Source organism: Balaenoptera acutorostrata, chromosome 6, assembly GCF_949987535.1.
Source record: "Balaenoptera acutorostrata chromosome 6, mBalAcu1.1, whole genome shotgun sequence".
NCBI classification, from domain to species: domain Eukaryota; kingdom Metazoa; phylum Chordata; class Mammalia; order Artiodactyla; family Balaenopteridae; genus Balaenoptera; species Balaenoptera acutorostrata.
The window spans coordinates 25,569,807-25,593,697 of NC_080069.1; the positions used below are offsets into that span (position 1 = coordinate 25,569,807).

The window sequence follows — 23,891 nt, forward strand, 5'->3', positions numbered from 1 at the left end:
TACCCTTCCCCCTCCCTGTGTCCTCAAGTCCATTCTCTACATCTGCGTCTTTATTCCTGTCCTGCCCCTATGTTCCTCAGAACCCTTTTTTTTTTTTTTTTAGATTCCATATATATGTGTTAGCATATGGTATTTGTTTTTCTCTTTCTGACTTACTTCACTCTGTATGACAGACTCTAGGTCCATCCACCTCACTACAAATAACTCAATTTCATTTCTTTTTATGGCTGAGTAATATTCCATTGTATATATGTGCCACATCTTCTTTATCTATTCATCTGTCGATGGACACTTAGGTTGCTTCCATGTCCTGGCTATTGTAAAGAGCTGCAATGAACATTGTGGTACATAACTCTTTTTGAATTATGCCACTATGGTTTTTGATGAGAAACATGTCATCATTCAAATCACTGTTTCTCTCTGTATTATGCATTATTTTTCTCTGTTTTTTTTTTTTTTAGCAGTTTGCTCATGATGTATCTGAGTAAGGATTTATTTGGATTCACTGAGTTTCTTCAATGTGGAAGTTTATGTCTTTTGCCAATGTTGGGAAGTTTTTAGTCATGATTTCTTAAAATATTTTTTCTGCACACATTCTCTTCTCTTCTAAGACTGCAGTGACACAAATATTAAACCCTTTGATGTTGTCTAATAAGTCTGAGGCTCTGTTCCTTTTTTGTTTTCCAATCTATTTTTCTCTCTGTGGTTCAGTGCATTTCATTCCACTATATTCAGTTTTCTATTGCTGCATAACAAATGGCCTTAAACTTAGTGGCTAAAATAGCACATACATTTATTATCTCAGAGGTTATGTGAGTCAGGAGAGTCCAGATAAAATTTAGATGAGTCTTCTGCTTAGTGTCTCATATGGCTGCAATCAAAGTGTTGGTCAGGTTGTATTCTCATCTGGAGGCTTAACTGGAGAAGCATTTACTTCTGGCTCATTCATGTTGTTGGCAGAATGTATTTTCTTGCAGCTATATGACTTTTGCTGGCTATCAGCTGGAGGCTCTCTCAGACCTTATAGGCCATCTGCTTTTGTCATGTGAGCTTCTCCAGCATGGATACTTACTTCATCATGCTCTGAAGGAGAATCTATGCTAGCAAGATAGAATTTTATATAAGGCAATATAGTCACAGGTGTAACATGCTATCACTTTTGACATATTCTATAGGCTACAAGCAGGTCACGTGGCCCACCCACCTTCAGCAGAATGGAATTATACAAGGGCATGATAGCAGGCATAGGATAGAAGCTTTAGACATTGTGATTCAAAACGAGATAAAATGGAAGGTAAAAAAGTAGTCTCTTTACCATACACGTTCTGAAATCTAGCCAGGTAAATATTGGGGGTTCCTCAATTAGGTTTCAAGGTCTAGAAATAACTCTCCTTGGCCCTTGACTTCACCTCTTGATCTTGAGTATCCCCCACAAGTCACCCTTCTTTATTGTTAAAGGTAGATCAGAAAGAAAAGGCTTCTCTTGGAATTCATTCTCTCTACACCTTGTGTGCAATTTCAGGTTTCAAGCTGACTTTGAATTCAGGTCAGGAGATACCAAAGGGGGGGGGGAAATATCTATGAACCTCACTGCTGGATTGTTCTTACTTGGATTCTGGTTTGTTTCTTCAATCTACCTTTTACCATTTACATTTCAGAGTCCTCAGATAGCTGTTCCATTTATTCTGCCCTAGGATTTTATTTGCCTTCAATAAGATGGAGCGTACTTGTTCCATCTTTACCAGAACTGGAAACTTCCAGTGTTTACTTAAAAAAAAATAATGGACAGAATAGATAATAAATTTACAAGTTACAAAAGAGCATACAGTGAAAAATCTCCCTTATTCTGCTGTTTCCCACTTAATCAATCCCATTCCCTGCTGGCAAGCAATATTATTAATTTGTAACATATTTGTTCAAAGAAAATTTATGCATACATTCAGGGAAGATACAAATACTCATATATACTTCTATACTCTCCTTTTCACAAAAGATAGCATACTGTGTATTCTGTTATATGTTTTGCTTTTTTCACTTAAGAGTATAGTGGCGATCAATCTATCAATACACGATCATTTCCTTGATATGGCCACTTAGTATTCCATTGAGTCAAAGTATGAAAATTGATTTAACCATTTACTGTCCTTAAACAAAAGCCACGGATAATAATGTTATCCGTACATTCTTGCAAACATTTGAGGGTTTATTTGTAGTATAAATTCTTATATGTGGAATAGCTGAGTGAAAGAGTATGTGAATTTGTAATTGTTACAGATAGCATCTATCATCTCATATAGCTAAAAATGGTTTTTTTTTCCCATGTGATGAGAGCTCTTTAGATTTACTCTCTTAAAAACTTTCAAATATACCATACAGCCATGTAAACGATACTCATCATGTTCCATATTATATCTCCAGTATAACCACATGCTTTTTTGAAGTATATTCTTTACTGGGTATAGAATTGTAAGTTGGCAGTTATTTTCATTAAGCACTTAAAAAATGTTGTTCTTTTATTGACCAAATAATGAGAGAGCTACTCCCATAATTTTTCTGAAAAATGTTATTGTTTTCTGTTTGAAAGCAAAATGATTCTTTTCCCCCTCTTTGTCACTGATTATCGGCAATTTTAGTAAGATAAACTTAGATTTGGCTTATTTTTTGTTTGCCAGAGTTGAGGTTTGTAGCGCTTTCTGAATTTGTCACTTGATATTAATTTTGGAAAATTCTTGATCAGTACCTATTCTAATACTACTTTTGTCCAATTCTCCCTCTTCATTATTCTTCTACTATAAATATTTTTGTTATACATTTTCACTGCTTTTCATGTACAGTCTTCAAACTTTCTGTATTTTCCTTCTCCCTTCCCATAATTTTTCTATCGAAAAAAATTTTATTGACCCATTTTCCTGTTCACTAATATCCCATCTGTTGAATCTCTGTTTCAAGTTACATGTTTTGTGTTCTAGAATTACCATTTTTTGTGGCCATGAGAATGCACCTCTTACCTCCCAAAGTAGGGACTATATTTAATTGACCATTGGTCTCAGCAGCTGCATTCTAAATTCATCACAGTGTTTGTACTGGGGCTGTGATTCCCACAGGCTGATCCCAGACAGTGAGCTTTGTAGGAATACCAAGGTCAGGATGGCCCTGAGAGATGGAGGACTCATTTGCCAGGAGAGTTTGCCTTAAGGTGTCCCTGACATCCTTGCCAGGCATACCTTAGAACTGCACTTCAGTATAAGGTCCTTCCACACATGTTCCTTTTTTCTCTCTTTCCTTCTCCTGGGGTCATATCTGGGTTCTCCCAGGGTCCCTCTCCATTTCCTCTCTGTTATGGTGGGTGCTTGGATTTGGTTTAATTAGGTATGGTAAGATGACAGATATGGACTGATGACTGCCTTGAAGGAGGAGTTTATTACTTAAAATTCCCGAGGGGAGGGAGCATACTGTGCCCTGCAGGGCCACATGGGGAAGCACCAGGGTCAGTCAGGAGGGAGAAGGAGAGGCGAAAGCATGAGCCAGAGAATTTAGTGTGGTTTCATGGGGAGGAAAGTTAAGACAGGCTAAGCATCTGAGCAGGTCTAAGATTGGATAGTTTGAATGATTTTGGTGGACTCTGGGCTATAAAAGTCATCCCTAGTTGTCTGGTACCTGGCACGGAGGTGATGTAGGGCAGGAGGAGTACTGGCTTGGTGTGTGTGAGAATTAGATAAAGGAAGTAGTTGGGAATATAGGCTCTGGATTAGTTGGTTTGCATATCAGAGGCATGCTTTCAGGCAAGTTGTTTGCTATCTCTAGGAGTTAGTTAACCCTGCAAGGGTCAATCTCTCTCTGGGTCCATAAGGCCTCAAGATGTCAAAGCATCATAAAATATAGAAAATAACAAACATGATTAATACACTCTTACAAGTGTTTCTCCCAATAAATATCTTGCACATTGAATCTTGTCTTGGCTTCTGTTTTTTCGTAGGTCCCAATAACACGACATCTTTTTTAAATCCCAGTTTAGTTGTATCTATCTTTCATCTTTTATACATCCTCTTGAACATGTGATGTGTACCCACATTCCCTCTTCACTGAAACGTTTGTTGGCTCCACTGCTCAGAGTTCTGTCAGCAGACAGCTTTCAGCTCTCAGTAACTCCAGGGATTGCCTCAGCTGTAGATGCAGAACCACTTTGCCAAGGTCTTACCATCCTAGGGGAGCCCACATCCATTGACTGATCAGGAACATAAATGTCTGCCTATCTTTGCGCAAGTTAACACAACTCAGAAAGCCCATTCTTGGTCTAGAGTTCTCCATGGAGTCAGTTAAACTATAATTGGGTCTTCATGATGACTCAACTTCTCTCTCTTCCCAGTACTGCCCCTGTACCCTCCCTTCCATAATTATTGCTCACGAGTGCATTTCTGAATAAACTCTGACTCACAGTTGGCCTCTGCGGGATTGGAGACATGACAAGATATGGTTTACCTGTGGGTTTTCTCTATTGTCTGTTTTTACTTTTGTATTTTTGTTTACCTGATCATGTTTCTGGAATTCTTAGTGCACTGCATTTTCATTAAATAACAGAAATTTCATAAGCAATTATAGAGGCTCAGGATGAAGCTGTCTTTCCTTAGATTGGATTTTCTGCTGGTAGGCAGATAGAGAGTGGGTAGTTCACCTGAATCCAGTTCAGATAGTATTTCAGACATTGTTAAAGCTGGCATTTTCTAGTTTGTTCTGACTCCCATGGTGAAGACTTTCTGAGGTCTCAAATGAAAACCTCGAATGTTGACCAGGACTTCTGCTCTTTGATAGGCTCTGAACTCCAACTTCCATTTCTCCAGCACTATTAAACAGCTGAAACTCTGCTTTCATTTTATAGTCTCTTAAAACTGCTTTTTTGCTTGTCTTCTTTGATCCATACGTACAGCCTAGAATTTATCAAATGCCCTGTGCAGAAGGAAGTTGCATGCAGAATGTCAAGTCCTCTTTGGTTCCCTTTCTTCTCAAATTTTGGCCATCAGCTCCTGCAGCCCAGTGAGATTGCTGTAAGCTCTGGGCTGCTATTTTTTGTTTTGTGTCTGTGCGCAGAATGGCAAACTAACAAATGCTCTGAAGGAAAGGGTTGTGGTGAATATAAGGCCCACTCTATGTATTTCCCTTTACTCTGGTATCTTGGTGGCTTTGGCTGTCCTCAAATGGCTTCAAAGACCTGGATTTTTGTTTTATGCTATTTTAGTCTTATTTTATAGTCATTCTGGGGTAAACTTAGCTGAGGGCTGAAGTTTTATCATTTTTCTTTTTGGCTTAAAATGGGGAGAAACTAGAGCTTGTTGGAAGAGGTTAGAGGAGTTTGTATACGATTTCTACACAGGTCCTCTTATCCAGATGTAGTAGTGAACACAGTATTCTGGAAAGAACCATCATTAAAATTTTTTCAATAATATTGTGTGTGGTTGTGTATGTGTGTAATCCCTCACTAACAAGCAAAACTTCATATGGTGGCGGATAATCATTTATCTTCCTTGAATTAATTAATTTTCTTAAACAATTTGACGTATATAGAACAGTTTCCAATTACACTTTTCAGACCAACTGGTCCTTATTTACTCTTGTCTTGGAAACCATCATCTGGAGTGTCCCTGAGCTGACCCACACTGGATGGTCTCATTGATAACATCCATCATTCAGCAAGCCTTGATACAGCATTCTTTCACACTGCCTTCCAGTCTTCTCGAAGCAAATTTCAGAAGGTCCACTAAAATGCTATGAGTGTATCAATCCTGCCCTCAAAGATTACATTATAAAAGAGATTTATAATATAGAATATTACCTATTAATTTAATATAGCTAAGAGCATTGAATGAACTGCATTTAATTCTCATTTAAATGAGAATTTCCTCATGGTCTAGAGTTGAGATTTAGGGACTAGATTGTGTCCCATGGAGTCTTGCCTTCCCTTGATCCACTACTTGCCTCTTTGTGCATCATTCAGTATGAGCCCAACCAAATGAAGGATTTGCACTAGCAAAGTCCCCAAGGAAAACAGGTATTCATCTCTATGTTTTACAGACTAAGAGTTGTTGTTATATAGCCATATTTATTCCAACGTTAAAGTAAATGTGAATATGACCTTTGTGACTATAAGAGTAGAGATTTTGAACACAGAACATTTAAGACTCAAGGTATTGCTAAGAGATACAGCTGCCACTCTGCTTAGCATGCTTCACAGCTGCTTCTCAGGTGAACAGGTGTGGTAAGAGTCAATGACTCCTGATTCTATGAGGTTTGTTCACCATGTTGTCTAGCTCCTACTCCATTTCCTAAGAGATATGCTTCTGTGATAGTGTCAGGTTCAGGAATCAGATTTAAAATGTCTATTTTGTGTTTCATTTTATTATTTTTACAAAGCTTATATACATGTATATATGTCTGTGTCTCTGTGTCTGTGTGTGTATATATAAGTTTGTGCATGTGTGGTATGCATACAAGCATGTGTGTGTACATGGGTATGTGTATTTGAGTGGTACGTGTACGTGTATATGTATGTTTGTATACGTACATGTGTGTGCGTATATGTATATGTGTGTGCATATATCTGCATGTTCACCTAGTTCTTTCTGCTGAGAGGACCGAGAGCAGGGATAAGCCAGTAGCAGTGAGCAATAAGCCAGTAGCAAACATCACATATAGTGTGCTGTTTTCTAAATATCACTCCCCATAAAAAGAAACAGGGGTCCTTGGAAAATTCTTGATTCCATATCTAGGACAATGAAAGAACAAGATGACCTTGGTACATCTTATGCCAGAAAACAATTAAGCCTTCCAATAATATTGGAGCTTGTGAAAAGGACTGAAGAGTCGGCTTGAAGTGTTTCCCTCTGACCAATAGGAGATAATTGTCCAGACGGGATCAATATATTTTCCCCTCCTAAATTCATATGTTGAAGTCCTAACCTCCAATGTGATGGGATTTGGAGGTGGGGGCTTTGGGAGGTGACTAGGTTTGATGAGGTCATGAGAGTGAGGCACTTATAAGAGGCATCAAAACCGCTCTCTCTCTCTCCAAGCGCACACAAAGAAGAGGCCATATGAGCACACAGTGAGACAGCAGCCACCTACAAGCCAAAAGAAGAAGGCTCAGGGTGACACCTACTTTTATGATGCCTTGTTCTTGGGCTTGTAGCCTCCAGAACTGTGAGAAAGACATTTCTGTTGTCTAAGCTACCCAGCCTATGGTATTTTGTTATAGTACCCTGAGCTGACTAATACAGGAGACAATTGAGCATCAAAATAAATAAGGAATAAGATGAAATCGGAGCCCATTAGTATATTCAGGTATAAATAAATTAATGAATACATAATAAGTGAGAGAAAAGGAAAAGCTGTTTCTTATAGTGAATGCCAATTAACAAATGTAGAGGGAATGATGGCATTGGAAACCTGTCTTCAGAGCATATTAATAACATTCAGGTAAGAATGATCAGTGGATGAAAGTTTGATGAGGAACAGGATAACTGCTTAGTTTTGAAATATTTTCCTACAGAACAGCTTATTAGTTAGAAATGGAGAACAGAAAATTTACAGTAAAGAAACAATCTGGTTACCCAAAGTTAATATCACCAACAAATGGACATCAAGTGTCCCTGGGGCGCATGGTGTTGGAGTTTGTGCCATCTTAGAGGGTGCAGTTGGGCAGAACGTCAGTTTTATGGAATTCCTCTCCAAGCTGCTAACATGGATCTAATCATGTGGAAACCAAACTGAAAATAATTGATCTGTATTTGTCAAAGCCTCCAAGTCATAAAAGACAAAGACAAACTGAGGAACGTCTCCAGATTAAAGATGTCACCTAAATGCAGCTAGCAGTCCTGGATTCCATCCTGAACCTGGAGAAAAATAATTACAAAGGACATTATTAGGACAATTAAAATTTGAATAGAGGCTATATTTTAGTTAATAGTGTTGTGTTGATGTTGAATTTCCAGGTTTTTAATTTTGTACTGTGATTATGTAAGGAGTGTCCTAATTCTTAAGTATTTCAGGGGTAATAAAGCTTAATGTCTATGACTTACTTTCAAATGATTCAGAAAAAAAACAAAACAAAACAAAGAAACAAATGGAGTGAGAGAATAAGAGAGAGGTAAAGTAAATGGGGCAAAATGTTTAAAATGGTAAATTTGATAAAGAATTTACAGGAGGCCTTTGTCTATTCTTAAGCTTTTCTGCAAGTTTGAAATTTTATCAAAATTAATGGTTACCAAAAGGAAATATCTCAACAAAACAAAACAGAATAAAAAAATTATGAAATGACTTAGAGTGATTTCTGCTTGTCCTATATATATATATAAAATCATATATATTTTGTATATATATGTATGTATATGAAAGTTCAGAGTTCAAAGGCTATGTTGAATGATTCAGTATCACAATGTCATCACCAGAATGCCCTTTTGGATTTCTCCCACCCTATGATCCAGGGAAGGATTTCCTCCTTTCCCACAGGATGGGCCATTATACATGGATGCCCATCAAGCCTGTACAGTTAGGTCTTCTCATTTAACTGCCACTGAGGCCAGTGCCTTCCTTGGAATCCTGGGGCAGGACCCTTCCAGCCTCAGGGAGCAGCAGTTGGCCTCACACTGGCAGCTCCTTTGGACAGTTGCAGGACTTGGAGCTAGACTTTCAGGCCTCCCTGCTCCACCAAGATCTCCAGGAGGGGAAACCCTGGGACTGTTTGTGTCACTATGAGCAAGGACAGAACGCCCTTGTTCTGTAGGGTGAATGATTTTAAGCCCCTACAGAATGCCTCAGGAAGGTACTTAAGGCCCATGTCTGCAGTTCTTTTCCTATTAATTTACCAGTAATAACTCAATTACACTTTTTAAAAATATATGCTAAATAGTGTTTATACTTAGAGCTGGGTTTCAGGGCTTCTGCTTTCAAAAGAATACTTTTTTTTTTAGCTAAATTTCTATTTTCTTTTCTTACAAATTATAACAGGAAATGGTGCTTTGAAATACAGGTAGCACTATATTTAAATACATCATGAAATTAATGAATTAGGAAATTAAATGTGTTTATTACTCTTAAACATTCTTCAGCTCACTTTCCTGAATTATCAAGTCTAAAGTTTTGACTGAGATTAAAAATTAAGACAATTTCTGTAAGCTCTTTTTTGGTGTGTATTTAACAATAACAACAAAAAAGCTGTGTGTCCACAATGTGCAAATATATATATATACACACACACATATATAAAGAAAATTAACAAAATTTAAATATAGGCTATATTTTAGTTAATAGTGTTGTGTTGATGTTGGATTTCCAGGTTTTTATTTTTGTACTGTGAGTATGTAAGAAGTGTTCTTTTTTTTTTTTTTTTTTGGCTGTGTTGGGTCTTCGTTTCTGTGCGAGGGCTTTCTCCAGTTGTGGCGAGCGGGGGCCACTCTTCATCGCGGTGCGCGGGCCTCTCACTGTCGCGGCCTCTCCCGTTGCACAGGCTCCAGACGCGGAGCACAGGCTCCAGACGCACAGGCTCAGCAGCTGTGGCTCACGGGCCTAGTTGCTCCGTGGCATGTGGGATCCTCCTGGACCGGGGCACGAACCCGTGTCCCCTGCATTGGCAGGCGGATTCTCAACCACTGCGCTACCAGGGAAGCCCACACACACAATTTTTTGAATGTATATATTTCAGATGCTTCTAACTACTCTGCCAGTTAAATACATATTAATACTCCATTTTGTGTCTTAATTCAGAGATGCTGTTTTAAAATTTTATTTCTTATTTTTATTTATTTTTTGGCTGCGTTGGGTCTTCGTTGCTGCACATGGGCTTTCTCTAATTGTTGTGAGTGGGGGCCACTCCTCTTTGCAGAGCGCAGGCTTCTCACTGTGGTGGCTTCTTTCGTTGTGGAGCACGGGCTCCAGGTGCTCAGGCTTCAGTAGTTGCAGCACGTGGGCTCAGTAGTTGTGGCGCACCGGCTTAGCTGCCCCGCAGCATGTGGGATCCTCCCAGACCAGGGATCAAACCCGTGCGCTCTGCATTGACAGGCAGATTCTTAATCACTGTGCCACCAGGGAAGTCCCCAGAGATGCTTTTAATATACTTAGGTTCACATAAATCCTAGAAGCTAGAACCAAATTGGTTCCCAGGAATATGTGACCCAATGCCTATACTAGTTTCACTGTTGTTTCTTCCCTGCACATATTTTGGTTTGTGTTTGTCTTGTGTTTTGCCTAAACTTTTTAAGTTGTGATTTGTTCGTAGGCAGTTATTTCCTTTTAAATTCCATAAGAATTTGTTCAAGCATTGTGCTCAGTTTGCTTCTTTGATTATTAACATGCAGGAAAGCCACACAAGAAATATTTTTTTCTCCTGAAAGCCCTTCATATCATGTATCACATGTAAGTATATGTGAGATGCAGCTTTATTTCAAAAATTTCCACTATAATCACACTTAATACAAAAACATCATAATTGAGCCTAACAAAGTTTCTGGAGATCAGATTCGAAGAAATGTATTTTTCAAGTTCAGTTATATGAGAATCTGTGATATTACGTCTTACTGTAAGGATACAAGATGCTCTAAGTTTTCATTAACAATAAAAATATTCAAAATTGTGTAATTTGTTTCTATAAGGCACATCTTTTCTAAGGTGCTCAAAGAATTTGCTTATTTACTGGTAGGCGTTGATTTTGATCCAGCAGAGTCATTATTCTATGACGACTGCTGCTTCACGAAGATTGAATGGCCAGTGGAGACAGTGAGAGTAGGGCTCTTGTGTTCTCCCTGCATTTGGCCCAGAACTCTGAGAGTTCCACTCCAGATCTAACGCTGATATCATATGGGATTTTAGATCCAGATTATAATTTATTGACAGTATATTAGACTTAATCATAAGTTACAATTATAGTTGTTGCCACTGTTCTTGTATCCTGTTTCCCTCTCTCTTGAATTCAGCTTTTGTTTTGCACTAGAGAACATCCTGGAAGAATTCTTTCAGAAAAGTCTGTGTGTTATAAACTTTCTACCTCTTTGTATGTCTAAAATTTTCTTTCGTTCTCTTTTATACCTGAGTTTTTATTTGCCAGCACAGAACTTGCTAGGGAGTGATGGGACTAACCATCTCATTAACTGAGCAATCCTTCTGGGAATGGAGGCTTAAGGCCGTTATAGTAATAAGTGGTGTAGACTGTACGTAATGCTTACCAGTAAGCTATTTTACAGATGGGTGTAGTGTAGATTTTCAATGCTTACATTAATATTTACATTAATCTCTAATTAAGAATAAACAGTTCGGAATAGTGACATTTCTTAATTAAGTCCATAAAACTGTCTTTGCCTTGAATTAATGATTTCCCCAACTACATGGTCTGAACCTAGGAATTCGTCTACTCCTGTCCAATGTTCCTTAAATCCAGCCAGCCACTTCACATTTTCTAAGAGCATTGTGAAAATCCAGGGCTATATATTTTGGTAGCATCTCTAGATTTTTACTCTTTTCTGTTGGTCGTAAATTACTTGTTATGACTCCTTAAATAGTCTTATGCTAAGATTTGCTGTCATGTATCTTTCTCATATCCTCATTTAGGTTGATTAATTTTTTTCCATGTTTGCATTTTATATCTGTTTTTTCTTTCTATATTGCAGCATCAAGGATGAAAAGGATGCCCAGGACTTGATCTTAGAAAAAACCAAAGAAGTGGAGTCTTTACGAAATTCCAGCTTGGTTAAAGGAGCAAGAGTGAGTGTCAGTCACAGCCCAGGAAGACTCATAGAATGGAAAAAAGGAAAGCTAAAAATGATGATAATAAAGTTGCTGAATAATGTCAATTTGTCTAGATCTCAACCTGAAAAATGCCTTTTCATAAGAGATGAGCCCTGCTTTTTTGGGAGGGGAGGCAGCTATCATAGTTATAAGCAGAAAAATGAGACTGTTCATATGAATCTTTAATAATATCCCCAAATTTAATGAAAATAATACAATTTAACAATCAGTTTTTCTATTCACTATTCAAGAAAACTAATGGTCCCCAGCACCTTCTAAGTTTTTCTAGAAGTGATTTAAAATTTTGTAAATATAAGATGGAAATCAAAACCTTCTTATCTGATTTTGTAGAAAATGCCAGGGGCAATGGAGCGATTTGATAAACTGGATATGTCAGCTATGCTTAAGTTGGAGCTGGCTTTCGACAGAGAGCGAATTTCCAGAAAGATCCTCCCAGAGGCTGCTCCAAGCACTCTAAACTGGTGAGACCGACTGACACCATTTTTAAAACGACTTATTTATAATCTGGTTGCAAAGTACTTAAAGCATAGTTATGTGTTTAGTTTCTTCCTATGACATAAAGTTTAGTGTTTTTTTTTTAAAGAATAGTTTTTTTCTATGAAATGAAAAGTAATGAAAATTTGAAAGCAATTAGTTACTTTTAACATATGTACTTTCTTTTTTTTTTTTTTTTTTAAAGGATTTTCTTATTTTATTTATTTATTTATTTATTTATTTTTGGCTGTGTTGGGTCTTCGGTTCGTGCGAGGGCTTTCTCCAGTTGCGGCAAGCGGGGGCCACTCTTCATCGCGGTGCGCGGGCCTTTCTCTATCGCGGCCCCTCCCGTCGCGGGGCACAGGCTCCAGACGCGCAGGCTCAGCAATTGTGGCTCACGGGCCCAGCTGCTCCGTGGCATGTGGGATCTTCCCAGACCAGGGCTCGAACCCGTGTCCCCTGCATTAGCAGGCAGATTCTCAACCACTGCGCCACCAGGGAAGCCCATAACATATGTACTTTCAACAGGCTTTAATTGATTCTGGCATCTCTACAAAATGGTATCAATAATACTGAAAACTGAATCATCTGTGAATGAAGTTTCTGTTGTTTTCTCCTTATTTGCAAAATTTCCTTGATTCACAGGCACCCAAAATCCTCTAGTAAGAAACACCTCGTATATGTAGGAAAAAAATTTTTGAATGAAAATAGAATGAGGTAAACTCAAAATGTGGCCTATTTCCCATAGACCTTTAACTTCTAAAGGGTCTACTGAGGTTGGTTTTCTCATATTTTTAATTATAGCTTGTAACTTGTATATTGCAACATGTATATTTTTTAAAGGGCTCCTCTCTCCATTCTGTTTGCTGGTTAGTGAAGCAGTTTGTTTCATTCTTACCACAAAAATAGAGCAAATTAAACTCCAACACTGTAGATGATAATCATACAAATAGACAATAAACATAGCTAATGAATACATCAGAGTAAAAGGAAGAAAAGAAAGAAAATTCAAACCAGTGTGAAAAACTATATATGACATCCATTTCTTATATAAACATGCTCCAAAAGAGTCATTTTAGTGAGATGAGAAGAAACATAAGCCTCTGAGGGCCACTTTCATGCCTAAAGCCTTATTCACTTAACTGTAATCGTTAACATGTGGATCAACTTCAGTGCAAGAAGTTGAATTATTTAAAGCCAAAAGCTTTATATGCTGCAAATGATCCAGTTATAAGACCAGTATACTTTATTAAACATGAAAAGGAAAAGACATTTCTCATTGTGTGAATGATACAGTGTAAAGAGCTATCAAATAACATCTGTGTAATCGTCCACAATAAACATGTTATTTCATCTTATGCTTAGGGCATCTCAGTTCTCATATCTGCTCAAAAGTAGGCATGTAAATCAGATTGAAAGTTAATAAATATACACATTTATTTGCTCCATTATTTGGGTTCCTTATGAAACAAGGAATGTTATTTGGAATGTTGTAAGACGTTCAGCTTGACTGAAGACTAACTGTATTAGCCCCACATTCCAGTTATGTGGGATCCAATTATAGGTCAGTCTCTTGCACTTAGCACTTAATGATGTCTTCCCTTCTTTCTGCCTCTTTTAGTAAAATGAAAGCCAGAGAGAAGTACCAATCTGACCTGTGGTTAGAAATTGAACACCTGAATAAGGGTGAGGAACTCAGACCTAAAAGGGTATGGGGCTCAGTGTTGCCTAAATCAGGACCTATTGCGCTACACGTCCATGGGCCCAGCTGGCTACAAGGGAGCCAGGTTACTATGAAGGTGGGAGATTAGCTCTTGGAAGCCAGCTTAGAGCCCAAGGTTACTGTGTGTGTGTGTGTGTGTGTGTGTGTGTGTGTGTTTCTACTCTCATTTGGTAAAATATTCGAAGAGCCATTTTGTTGGGTTTTATTTTATACAATTTAGAGATTTTTCTATCACAAAGAAAGCAAAATATTATGCTTAACTGGAACTACCTTTTTTTCAGCATGACGAAATATTTCATAAAACATGTTTGTCATTGGTAAAAGTTTTCAATTCATACCAATCACTTCCCAGTTTTGGAATGCTCCCATGTGTTGCAGCATGAGGCAAACCACTCTGGCGATGGGGAAGTCGGCTGTTGTTCAAATTGGACAGAGTCGAGGCAACACGGGTCCGTGTGTTCAGAGCTGTAAGAGGCAGAGTGGGATACGGCAAAGCGCAGCTGCGGAGACGTCATGGGACACTCCCTCAGACTTGCATCACGATGCCCCTCATCCTCCTCCGCTCTTCATCCTCCGCGATCCCGCTTTAAGCCATTTTCAACTATCTCTTAACCTTTTTGTTCTCCACTAAGATTTCCTGACATTTGCCCATGACTCTGGAAGCTAAGAATGTGTCACCCTTTTCAGTACATGGGTTTCTTAAGTTTTTCTCATTATGAGGATATTAATAATATGAGAATTTAATTTTTTAAAAAAACTGTGGATGTTACTTTTAACTGAAGGGATATTTTATTGTCTTAACAGAAGCCATTTCTTATGCAAATGAGTTAGTGGAGCTTCTACCTGTCTGAGTTCCCCTTTCCTTTCATGCCCCAGTTTTTTGGCTCACATTGGCCTGGATTAGAGTCCCATGACTCTGGGCCTGTGCCAGCTGATGAATATTCTGGAAGGGAGAGAGTAGGCTCATAAGGAATTCAGGATAGGCAAACTCTGGAAGTAAATATTTGTCCAATAAATAGTTGTGAGTGGACTTTTTTATGGGCAATAGAAGAAACAATTAAAGAGAACTTGAGTACCCTTGCAAAGATGAGAACCAAGACAGGTTCTAATTCAAGAGAGGCGTAGGAAGCACTGAATGTAGGGTAAGTGATGTAGCGTGCTCAGGTGGTGGTGCTTCCGGGGCTCAGGCTGCAGCAAAGAAGTCAAGGCCAGAGTATCGCTCACTACACAGCACCAGCGGATGGGGTACTTTGGATAACAAAACATTGATAGGTGGGAGTAATGATAGGTTTGACAATTTTTAGAAGGAACCTAAAAGAGAAAGACTACATATCTATCTATCTATATATATCTCTATATATCTATATAATCACAATACTTTATCAAGTTAACATTTTTATCCTGGAATTTTATTTTTACCATTAGTTTTTCTCTAAATGCTGCAGAGCAATAATATCTTTGTGCGGTATTATGTGGCATTTCTGAACACCTTTCCTTGTTTGAGTATTAAGCAATTGGGTTTAGTGATTTATAGCTGGAAAATTCATACTCCTGGCAATGTCAGTTGCTAAAGGTATGCTTGTTAGAGAAAGTCTGAATTCGTGCTTTTTCTTCTCTCATATTTAAGTAAAATTATAATCTTACAATAAGACTTCATTTTGAATATATTTAAAGTTAGTAAAATTGCTAAATGATAATGCATGGAATTTCTTTAAAGTTCCTTTAAGGAAAAAAACCTTGTAGTTGGATACTTTATTCTGTCTAAATAAACAAAGCCTTGACAATATGATAAAAGTTTTAAGTATAATTAATATTTGTTTTATGTCTGCCTGTGTTCTTCTTATAGAAACTTAGGCAAAGAAATGCATACATTTGACCCTCCATATCTGCGGGTTTCGCATCTGTGGATTCAACCAACTCAGATCAAAAACATTAAATTAAAAAATTCCAGAAAGTTCCAAAAAGGAAAACTTGAATTTGCCATGCACCAGCAACTATTTACATAGAATTTACGTTGAATTTGCCACCTGCCAGCAACTATTTACATAACATTTACATTGTATTAGGTACTATGAGTATTCTAGAGATGATTTAAAGTATACAGGAGGATGTGGGTAGGTTATATGTAAATACTACATCATTTTATATAAAGAACTTGAGCATCAGAGGATTTTGGTATCTGCAGTGGGTACTGTAATGAATCTCCTCTGGATACTGAGGGGTAATTGTACTAGGTACCTAAGAGGAATCATTTGAAATTGATTCCTGAAGTGGGGAGAAACTAGCATAGGAAAAGCAGCCATCATTGGCATCACCATATTGCTGAAATCCCCTTGGGGCTTCTAAAATTGTTTCAAGTTCTATATAAACCTAATACTATTAGGGAAAAGAAAGCTGTGATTTGACACACAGGAGTTAATTCATGAAAACTTATATAATTTATTTATATACTTCCATGATAAGTTTACCATAAATTTGCTAAAAATTATTGTTTCGTTTGAGATGCAGAATGCTTAGACATATTAAATGTACTTAACATACACAAATAAATATAAACATCCTTTGACTTAAGTATATATAGATGATAGATCAGATTACCTCTGAAAATATGGTTTGAGAACAATTTTAAAGAGATTAAGGTCCAAAAAGGCATGAACGTTAGTTTCAATTTTCTGAGTTTAATAAATGTTTGCTGTTGTGTTCCAGGTTTAGTGCTACCAGACCCAAGTTCATCTTCCTTGGCACGTTTTAATACAACTACCTATGCCGTGGCTCAGTGTGAAGTAAGTACTAAACTTCTTGAGTATGTTCTACAGCCACTTCAGCAGTCACTGATGTGCTCAGAGTGGCACTTTCTTCTTGCAATAAAACTGTTTTTAATATTATTCCCTGAGAGAGGCCTGAAGTCTTGATATAAGCACATAGGAAAGAAACAGTTTTCATGGAAAGTAAGGCTGCAAGTTTATGTAAGTTACAAGGTCATCTGTATTAGAATTAAAATAACAAACAAAATATTTTACACTGTGAACTATGACACACGTACAGCAAAGTGTAAAAAACACCTCTATAGTCCGCACTCAGGTGAAGACAGGAAACACGACTGATGCCCCAGAAGTGTGCCCTTCTAGTTGGTAGCAAGCCCTCCCTCTCTGCTGTGGGCAACTGCTACTCTGCTGCTCATGGTAAGGACGTCCTTGTTTTTGTTATGTTTTTACACACGATGTATGCATCCCTACACAAGAGGATTTAATTTTAGAATGTATGTAAGTGGAATCATACTGTATATGTCCTTTTGTGTCGCAGCATGGGTGAGTTTCATCCATGTGCAGCAATAATATGTTCAACTGTATTTCAATATATATGATGGTCCATTATATGAATATATTGTAGTTTATTTACCCATTCTATTATTGAGGAACCCTTGGATATACGTCTGGCTCCAGTCAGAAAAATAGGAACTGTAACAGTTATTTTAATGGAGACATTTTATTTTATCTATTTATTTTGAAAAGCTTTATTTAGGTGCAGTTGATATACAACTGATGTACATATTTAACGTATATAGTTTGATGACTTTGTACATACACATACACCCATGAAACCATCACCACAAAGTAATAGATATATCAATTACCTCCAAAAATTTCCTTGTGCTTCTTCTTTGTTGTTGTAAGAACACTGTTTTTGTTTGTTTGTTTTTTATGCTTCTTTGCTGTGTGGCATGCAGGGTCTTAGTTCCCCAACCAGGGATTGAACCCTGGGCCCCAGCAGTGGAAGCTCAGAGTCCTAACCACTTGACTGCCAGGGAATTCCTGTAAGAACGCTTAACATAAACCCTTTTAACAAGTTCTTAAGTGCATTTAACCGTATGGTTAACTATCGGCACAACGTTGTACAGCAGATCTCTAGAATTTATTCATCTTGCGTAACTGAAACTTTGCACTCACTGACAGACATTTCCCCATTTTCCTCTCCCCGCAGTCACTGACATTCACCATTCCACTCTCTGCTTCTATGAGTCTGACTATTTTAGATTCTTCTTATAAGTGGAATCATGCAGTATTTGTCCTTCTGTGACTGGCTTATTTCACTTAGCATAATGTCCTCTGGGTTCATTCCTTTATTTTAAAACAGAGAATTGGTTAAACAGACATTGGAGGACTAAAAATGCAAAAAGCAAACGGTGAGGTGACACAGAGGCAGGAGAAGCTACCATCTCTGGAGCTTGAAAAACAAAAGGAAGGGGTTGGGGTTTAAGAACCTAGAAGCTTAGAAGATGGGGCTGGTTCACAGAGTGTAGAAGGAGACTGCGGACCAGGACCCACTGCTGCTGGAAGGAAGGGCTCTGCAGGCAATTACAGAATCGTTGTGCACTAGGCAAAAGGAAACACCAGACTTTTCAGAGATGGTAAACACTGGCTCTTTGTCAATGCTAATTTCTGGGACACAAAGCACCACCAATGTCCACAAGTCAGCCTGGAGCTATATCATACAGGAGGTAAATGACATTTTGGGCTGGGACTGTGTCTCAGTGGACTCCAAGGGACCGTGAATCTAACCTGTGGTTACTGAATATATAATTTGAATAAATATACTAAAAAACTGGTATGATCCATGCATGATCTCTGCAGTCTGGGGAGTGAGGGAGGCCTATTATGGTAAGAAGAGCCAGATGGAAGCCCTGAGGCCTTCTCTTTGGGGTAGTCTGGTAGGCAGAATTTGAATTGACCTTTAGAATTAGTTTTTGCCACCTGCTGTACATACCCTGTAAAATCCCCTCCCCTTGAGTGTGGGGAGGATCAGTGAAAATGATAGAATATCATTCTTATCATTAGGTTACTCATCAGTTGACTTTGAGTTAATGAAAAGGGAGACTATGCTAGGTGGACCAGACATAATAAGGTGAACTCTTTACAAGAAGGTTGAGTGTCAGAGAGATGCTATTATGCTGACCTTGAAAATGCAGCCCCCGTGAGTTTTATAGCTGCAAGGAAATGAGTTCTGCTAACAGCCACATGAACTGGAAAGAGGACCCCAAACCTCAAATGGGATACCAGCCTTTCTGATACTTTGATTTCAGCCTTGTGAGACTCTGAGCAGATTACCCAGCCATGCCAAGCCCAGATTCTTTTTTTTTTTTTTTTTTTTTAAACATCTTTATTGAAGTATAATTGCCTTACAATAGTGCGTTAGCATCCGCTTTATAACAAAGTGAATCAGTTATACATATACAATATGTTCCCATTTCTCTTCCCTCTTGCATCTCCCTCCCTCCCACCCTCCCCATCCCACCCCTCTAGGTGGTCACAAAGCACCGAGCTGATCTCCCTGTGCTATGCAGCTGCTTCCCACTAGCTATCTATTTTACATTTGGTAGTGTATATATGTCCATGACACTCTCTTACCCTGTCACATCTCACCCCACCCCCTCCCCATATCCTCAAGTCCATTTTCTAGTAGGTCTGTGTCTTTATTCCCGTCTTGCCACTAGGTTCTTCATGGCCTTTTTTTTTTTTTTTCCCTTAGATTCCATATATATGTGTTAGCATACTGTATTTGTTTTTCTCTTTCTGACTTACTTCACTCTGTATGATAGACTCTAACTCCATCCACCTCATTACAAATACCTCCATTTCATTTCTTTTTATGGCTGAGTAATATTCCATTGTATATATGTGCCACATCTTCTTTATCCATTCATCTGTCGATGGACATTTAGGTTGCTTCCATGTCCTGGCTATTGTAAATAGAGCTGCAGTGAACATTTTGGTACATGACTCTTTTTGACCTATGGTTTTCTCAGGGTATATGCCCAGTAGTGGGATTGCTGGGTCGTATGGTAGTTCTATTTGTAGTTTTTTAAGGAACCTCCATACTGTTCTCCATAGTGGCTGTATCAATTTACATTCCCACCAACAGTGCAAGAGTGTTCCCTTTCCTCCACACTCTCTCCAGCATTTATTGTTTCTAGATTTTTTGATGATGGCCATTCTGACCGGTGTGAGATGATATCTCATTGTAGTTTTGATTTGCATTTCTCTAATGATTAATGATGTTGAGCATTCTTTCATGTGTCTGTAGGCCATCTGTATATCTTCTTTGGAGAAATGTCTATTTAGATCTTCTGCCCATTTTTGGATTGGGTTGTTCGTTTTTTTGTTATTGAGCTGCATGAGCTGCTTGTAAATCTTGGAGATTAATCCTTTGTCAGTTGCTTCATTTGCAAATATTTTCTCCCATTCTGAGGGTTGTCTTTTGGTCTTGTTTATGGTTTCCTTTGCTGTGCAAAAGCTTTTAAGTTTCATTAGGTCCCATTTGTTTATTTGTGTTCTTATTTCCATTTCTCTGGGAGCTGGGTCAAGCCCAGATTCTTGACATGCATGACTGTGAGATAATAAATGGGTATTGTTTCAAGGTGCCACGTTTGTGGTAAATGGTTACTCAGCAATAGAAAACTAATGCAAATAGTAAAGCAAAAGCAATACCAATGTCCTGGGGGCAGTTGAAGAGGGTAGTGCAAAGATTTGAAAAATGCAGGGCTGGTTGTCTTTTTCAATCTCTTTTAATCACCTACTTGCCCTGTGCAAAAGCACATAGATATTGGAGAATGCCGTAGTTTATTGAAGCTTAATCAAATGGTGGCTGTAGTTTCAGCTCCTGTTCTGCATCTCTTATATTTATGGGAGAAAAATTTTAAGAAGCTCTTGTACCTGGTTCATAGTTACCAATCTTACAAATGCTTTTGTTCCTTTTATACCAATTTGTAGGTTCAGTTTTGTGCACAAAATGATTTGGTTGCTTTTTTGGCTGATGATAATTGTAAAATAATAGTGATTTTCAGAAATATCTCTATTTCAAAGATGTTAAAATGTAAAAAAAAATGTGCATCTTAGAAGTTGTAAAATATGGTCAATGATAAACTTGGAAATAAATTCAGGGAAGCAATAATAAAATATGGCATGGCATATTTAAAAAAAGAATCAGTGGACATAACTGGAAGCAAAATGAAGACAGTGGAAGGGAGAATTTGTGAATTAAAAGACAAACCAGAACAAAATGGAGAGAGAAAATAGAAAATACAGCAGAGAGGATAAAAATTGTAGGAATTAAGTGAGAAATTCCCAGCAGTTGGCTCAAGTCCTGAAAGGTGAGTAGAGAGAGCAGAGCAATAGTTAAAAATGTCATAGCGGAGACTTTTTCAGACTCAAGACTAGATCCACAGACGCAAGAAGCTTAGAAATTCCAAGCATGATAAAGGAGAATATATTCATGTCTAGATACATTGTAGAGCTGCAGAAAATGATGAAGAACAAAATCTTTAAGTCATCCAGAGAAAAAAGATTGATTACCCTAAAAATAATAACAGAGGGAATGATAGCTGAATTCTTAAAAATTTCAACAGAAGCTAGAGGAGGAAAGATATATTCAATGTACTATAAGAAAATAACTGTAAACCTATCTATCAAAAATGAGGATGAATTTTTTATTTACAGATAAATGAAAATTAAGAGAAGAGGATCTGTCAGCAACAAAATCTCATTAAAGGAAATTCTAAAGAGTGTAGTTTAGGCAGTAGGAAACTGATCCCAAATGGTAGGTCTAAGATAGGAAAGGAAAAAAGAACAAAGAAAGTGGTAAATATATAAGCAAATGTAAATTAGCATTGACTGAATAAAACAGTGATAATCTCTACAGAATTAAAAAACAAACCAAGATGGACTTTCAAATGGAGATAATAACATTTAATTCAAAAGAGGGGTAAATGAATTGAAAGTGTTCCAAGATCCATGTATTGCTCAGGAGGAGGGTAAGGATTTGATTAAATTCAGATTTGTGGAGTTAATTGTACATGCTTTAATTTCTAGGGAAACTACAAATAGGATAGGAACAGTATTAACAAGTTCAAAGGTGAAAAAGTAATTATAACCATATTTGGCTAATCTAACAAGACAAGAAAGGAGAGGAAAAGAAACAAGGAATAGATGGGACAAATAGCACAAACTAAGATGATAGAAATAAATCTCAGTAAGTCAGTAACTAAAATGATTAAAAGGGAAGAAAATTACTCCAGTGAAAAAATAAAGATTGTCAGACTAGATAAAAATAAAATCTAACATATACTGTCCATAAGGGAAACATGTAAAACATAAGTATACAGAAAGCATTAATATCTAAACATTAGCTAAAACAAGTTACATAAATATCAGATAAAATAAAATCTAAAGCAAAAAAAATTATTGTAGGTAAAGCAAGTCAATTATATAATAAAGGTTATTTTACCTGGAAGTCACACTAATCTTAAATATATATTGACCATATAATGTAGTCTAAATATAAATAATATGGAATTTGACAGAACTACAAGAAGAAATAGACAAACTGACAACTATAGTGGAAGATCTGAACACACATTTCTCAGTAATTGACAGACAATATTTGAATAAAATGATTAACAAAAGTGGACAAATATGGAAAGTGGACAAATATAGAACAGTTCACATAACACATGCTGAATGCATTTTCTCTTTAAAATCACAAAAACATTAACAAAAATAAGCAGATGGACCACAAACTAAGACTCAACAACAAATGTAAATGGATTGGACTCATGGAAAGTATGCTCTCTGACCATGAGAAAGCTAAGTTATAAATCAATATTTTAAAATATATGTTAAATTCCTAATGTAAATCAAGAAATACCTTTTTAAGTAAACTATGAATCAAAGGAGAAATTCTAATGGATATTAGAAAATAGTTTGAAGTCAGTAATAAAATACTACATATCAACACTTGTGGAATGCAGCTAAAGCAGTATTTAGAAAAAATTTATACCCTTATGTACATAAGCTAGACAAGAAGAAAGCCTGAAAAGTTAATGGGCTAAGCATCCATTTTAAGAAGTTACAAAAAGAAAAGCAATTTATACCCAAAGAAGGTGGCAGGCAAAAGTAAAAAAAATAATGAAGTAAAAAAGTAACATAAAATAGAATGGAACAGTAAAGCCAATAGTTTCAACCTTGATAAAACTAACAAAATTGACAAAAGTGTGACATGGTTCATTAAGAAACAAACAAAGACACATAAAACCAATATGAAAAATGATAAAACAGGCATTATATCTGGGGCAGATAGTTAAAGATAACTATTGAAATCTATTTGAGTAGGCCACAGGGTGCTCAGACATTTGGCCAAACATTATTCGAGTGTGTTTGTGACTGTATTTTTGGATAAGATGAACATATAAATTGAGGGACTAAGTAAAGAAGATTGCTCTCCCCAATGTGAGTGGGCCTCATCTAATCAGTTGAAGACATGAATAGGTCACAAAGACTAACCCTCCAGAGAATCACTTCTTCTGGTTGACTACTGAGCTGGGACATCAGTCTTTTCCTGCCTCTGGATTTGAACTGGAACTTTGGCTCTTCTTGGGTCTAAAAGCCTGCTGGCTTTTGGACTGGAACTTACACCATCAGCTCTCCTGGTTCCCAGGCCTTCAGATTTGACTCGAACTACATCATTGACTCTTTTGGGGCTCCAGCTTGTTGACTTCAGGTCTTGAGATTTCTAAGTCTGCATAATCATGTGAACCAATTCCTTACAATAAATAAATATATATAAAATATACATATAAATATATATTTATATAAGACAAAAACATATATATATATATATATACACACATACATAAGGATACATAAAAAGATACAGATATTAAAAAGAATTGGCTCACATGATTATGAAACATAACCAATAGGAGATATAGATATATAGATACAGATACTGATATACATTCCTGGTGTTTCTGTTCCTCTCGAGAACACTAAGGCAGATTTTGGTGCTTAGAAGAGAAGTGCTGCTGTAACAAATACCTACAAATGTGGACGGCTTTGGAACTGTAAAGGAGAGG

At 37.3% G+C, this 23,891-nt stretch overlaps 1 protein-coding gene across 1 annotated transcript in view; it reads left to right on the forward strand.

The window, feature by feature from the left end:
• Positions 1-8,741: 8,741 nt before the first annotated feature.
• Positions 8,742-23,891, forward strand: part of LOC130708400 (serine/threonine-protein kinase MRCK alpha-like) — a 71,449-nt gene continuing 56,299 nt past the window's right edge. The window contains exons 1-5 of the mRNA XM_057548349.1: positions 8,742-8,812; positions 11,649-11,742; positions 12,118-12,248; positions 13,883-13,947; positions 16,691-16,767. Coding sequence (XP_057404332.1) covers positions 8,742-8,812; positions 11,649-11,742; positions 12,118-12,248; positions 13,883-13,947; positions 16,691-16,767 — 438 coding nt within the window. The remainder of the gene's footprint in view (positions 8,813-11,648; positions 11,743-12,117; positions 12,249-13,882; positions 13,948-16,690; positions 16,768-23,891) is intronic.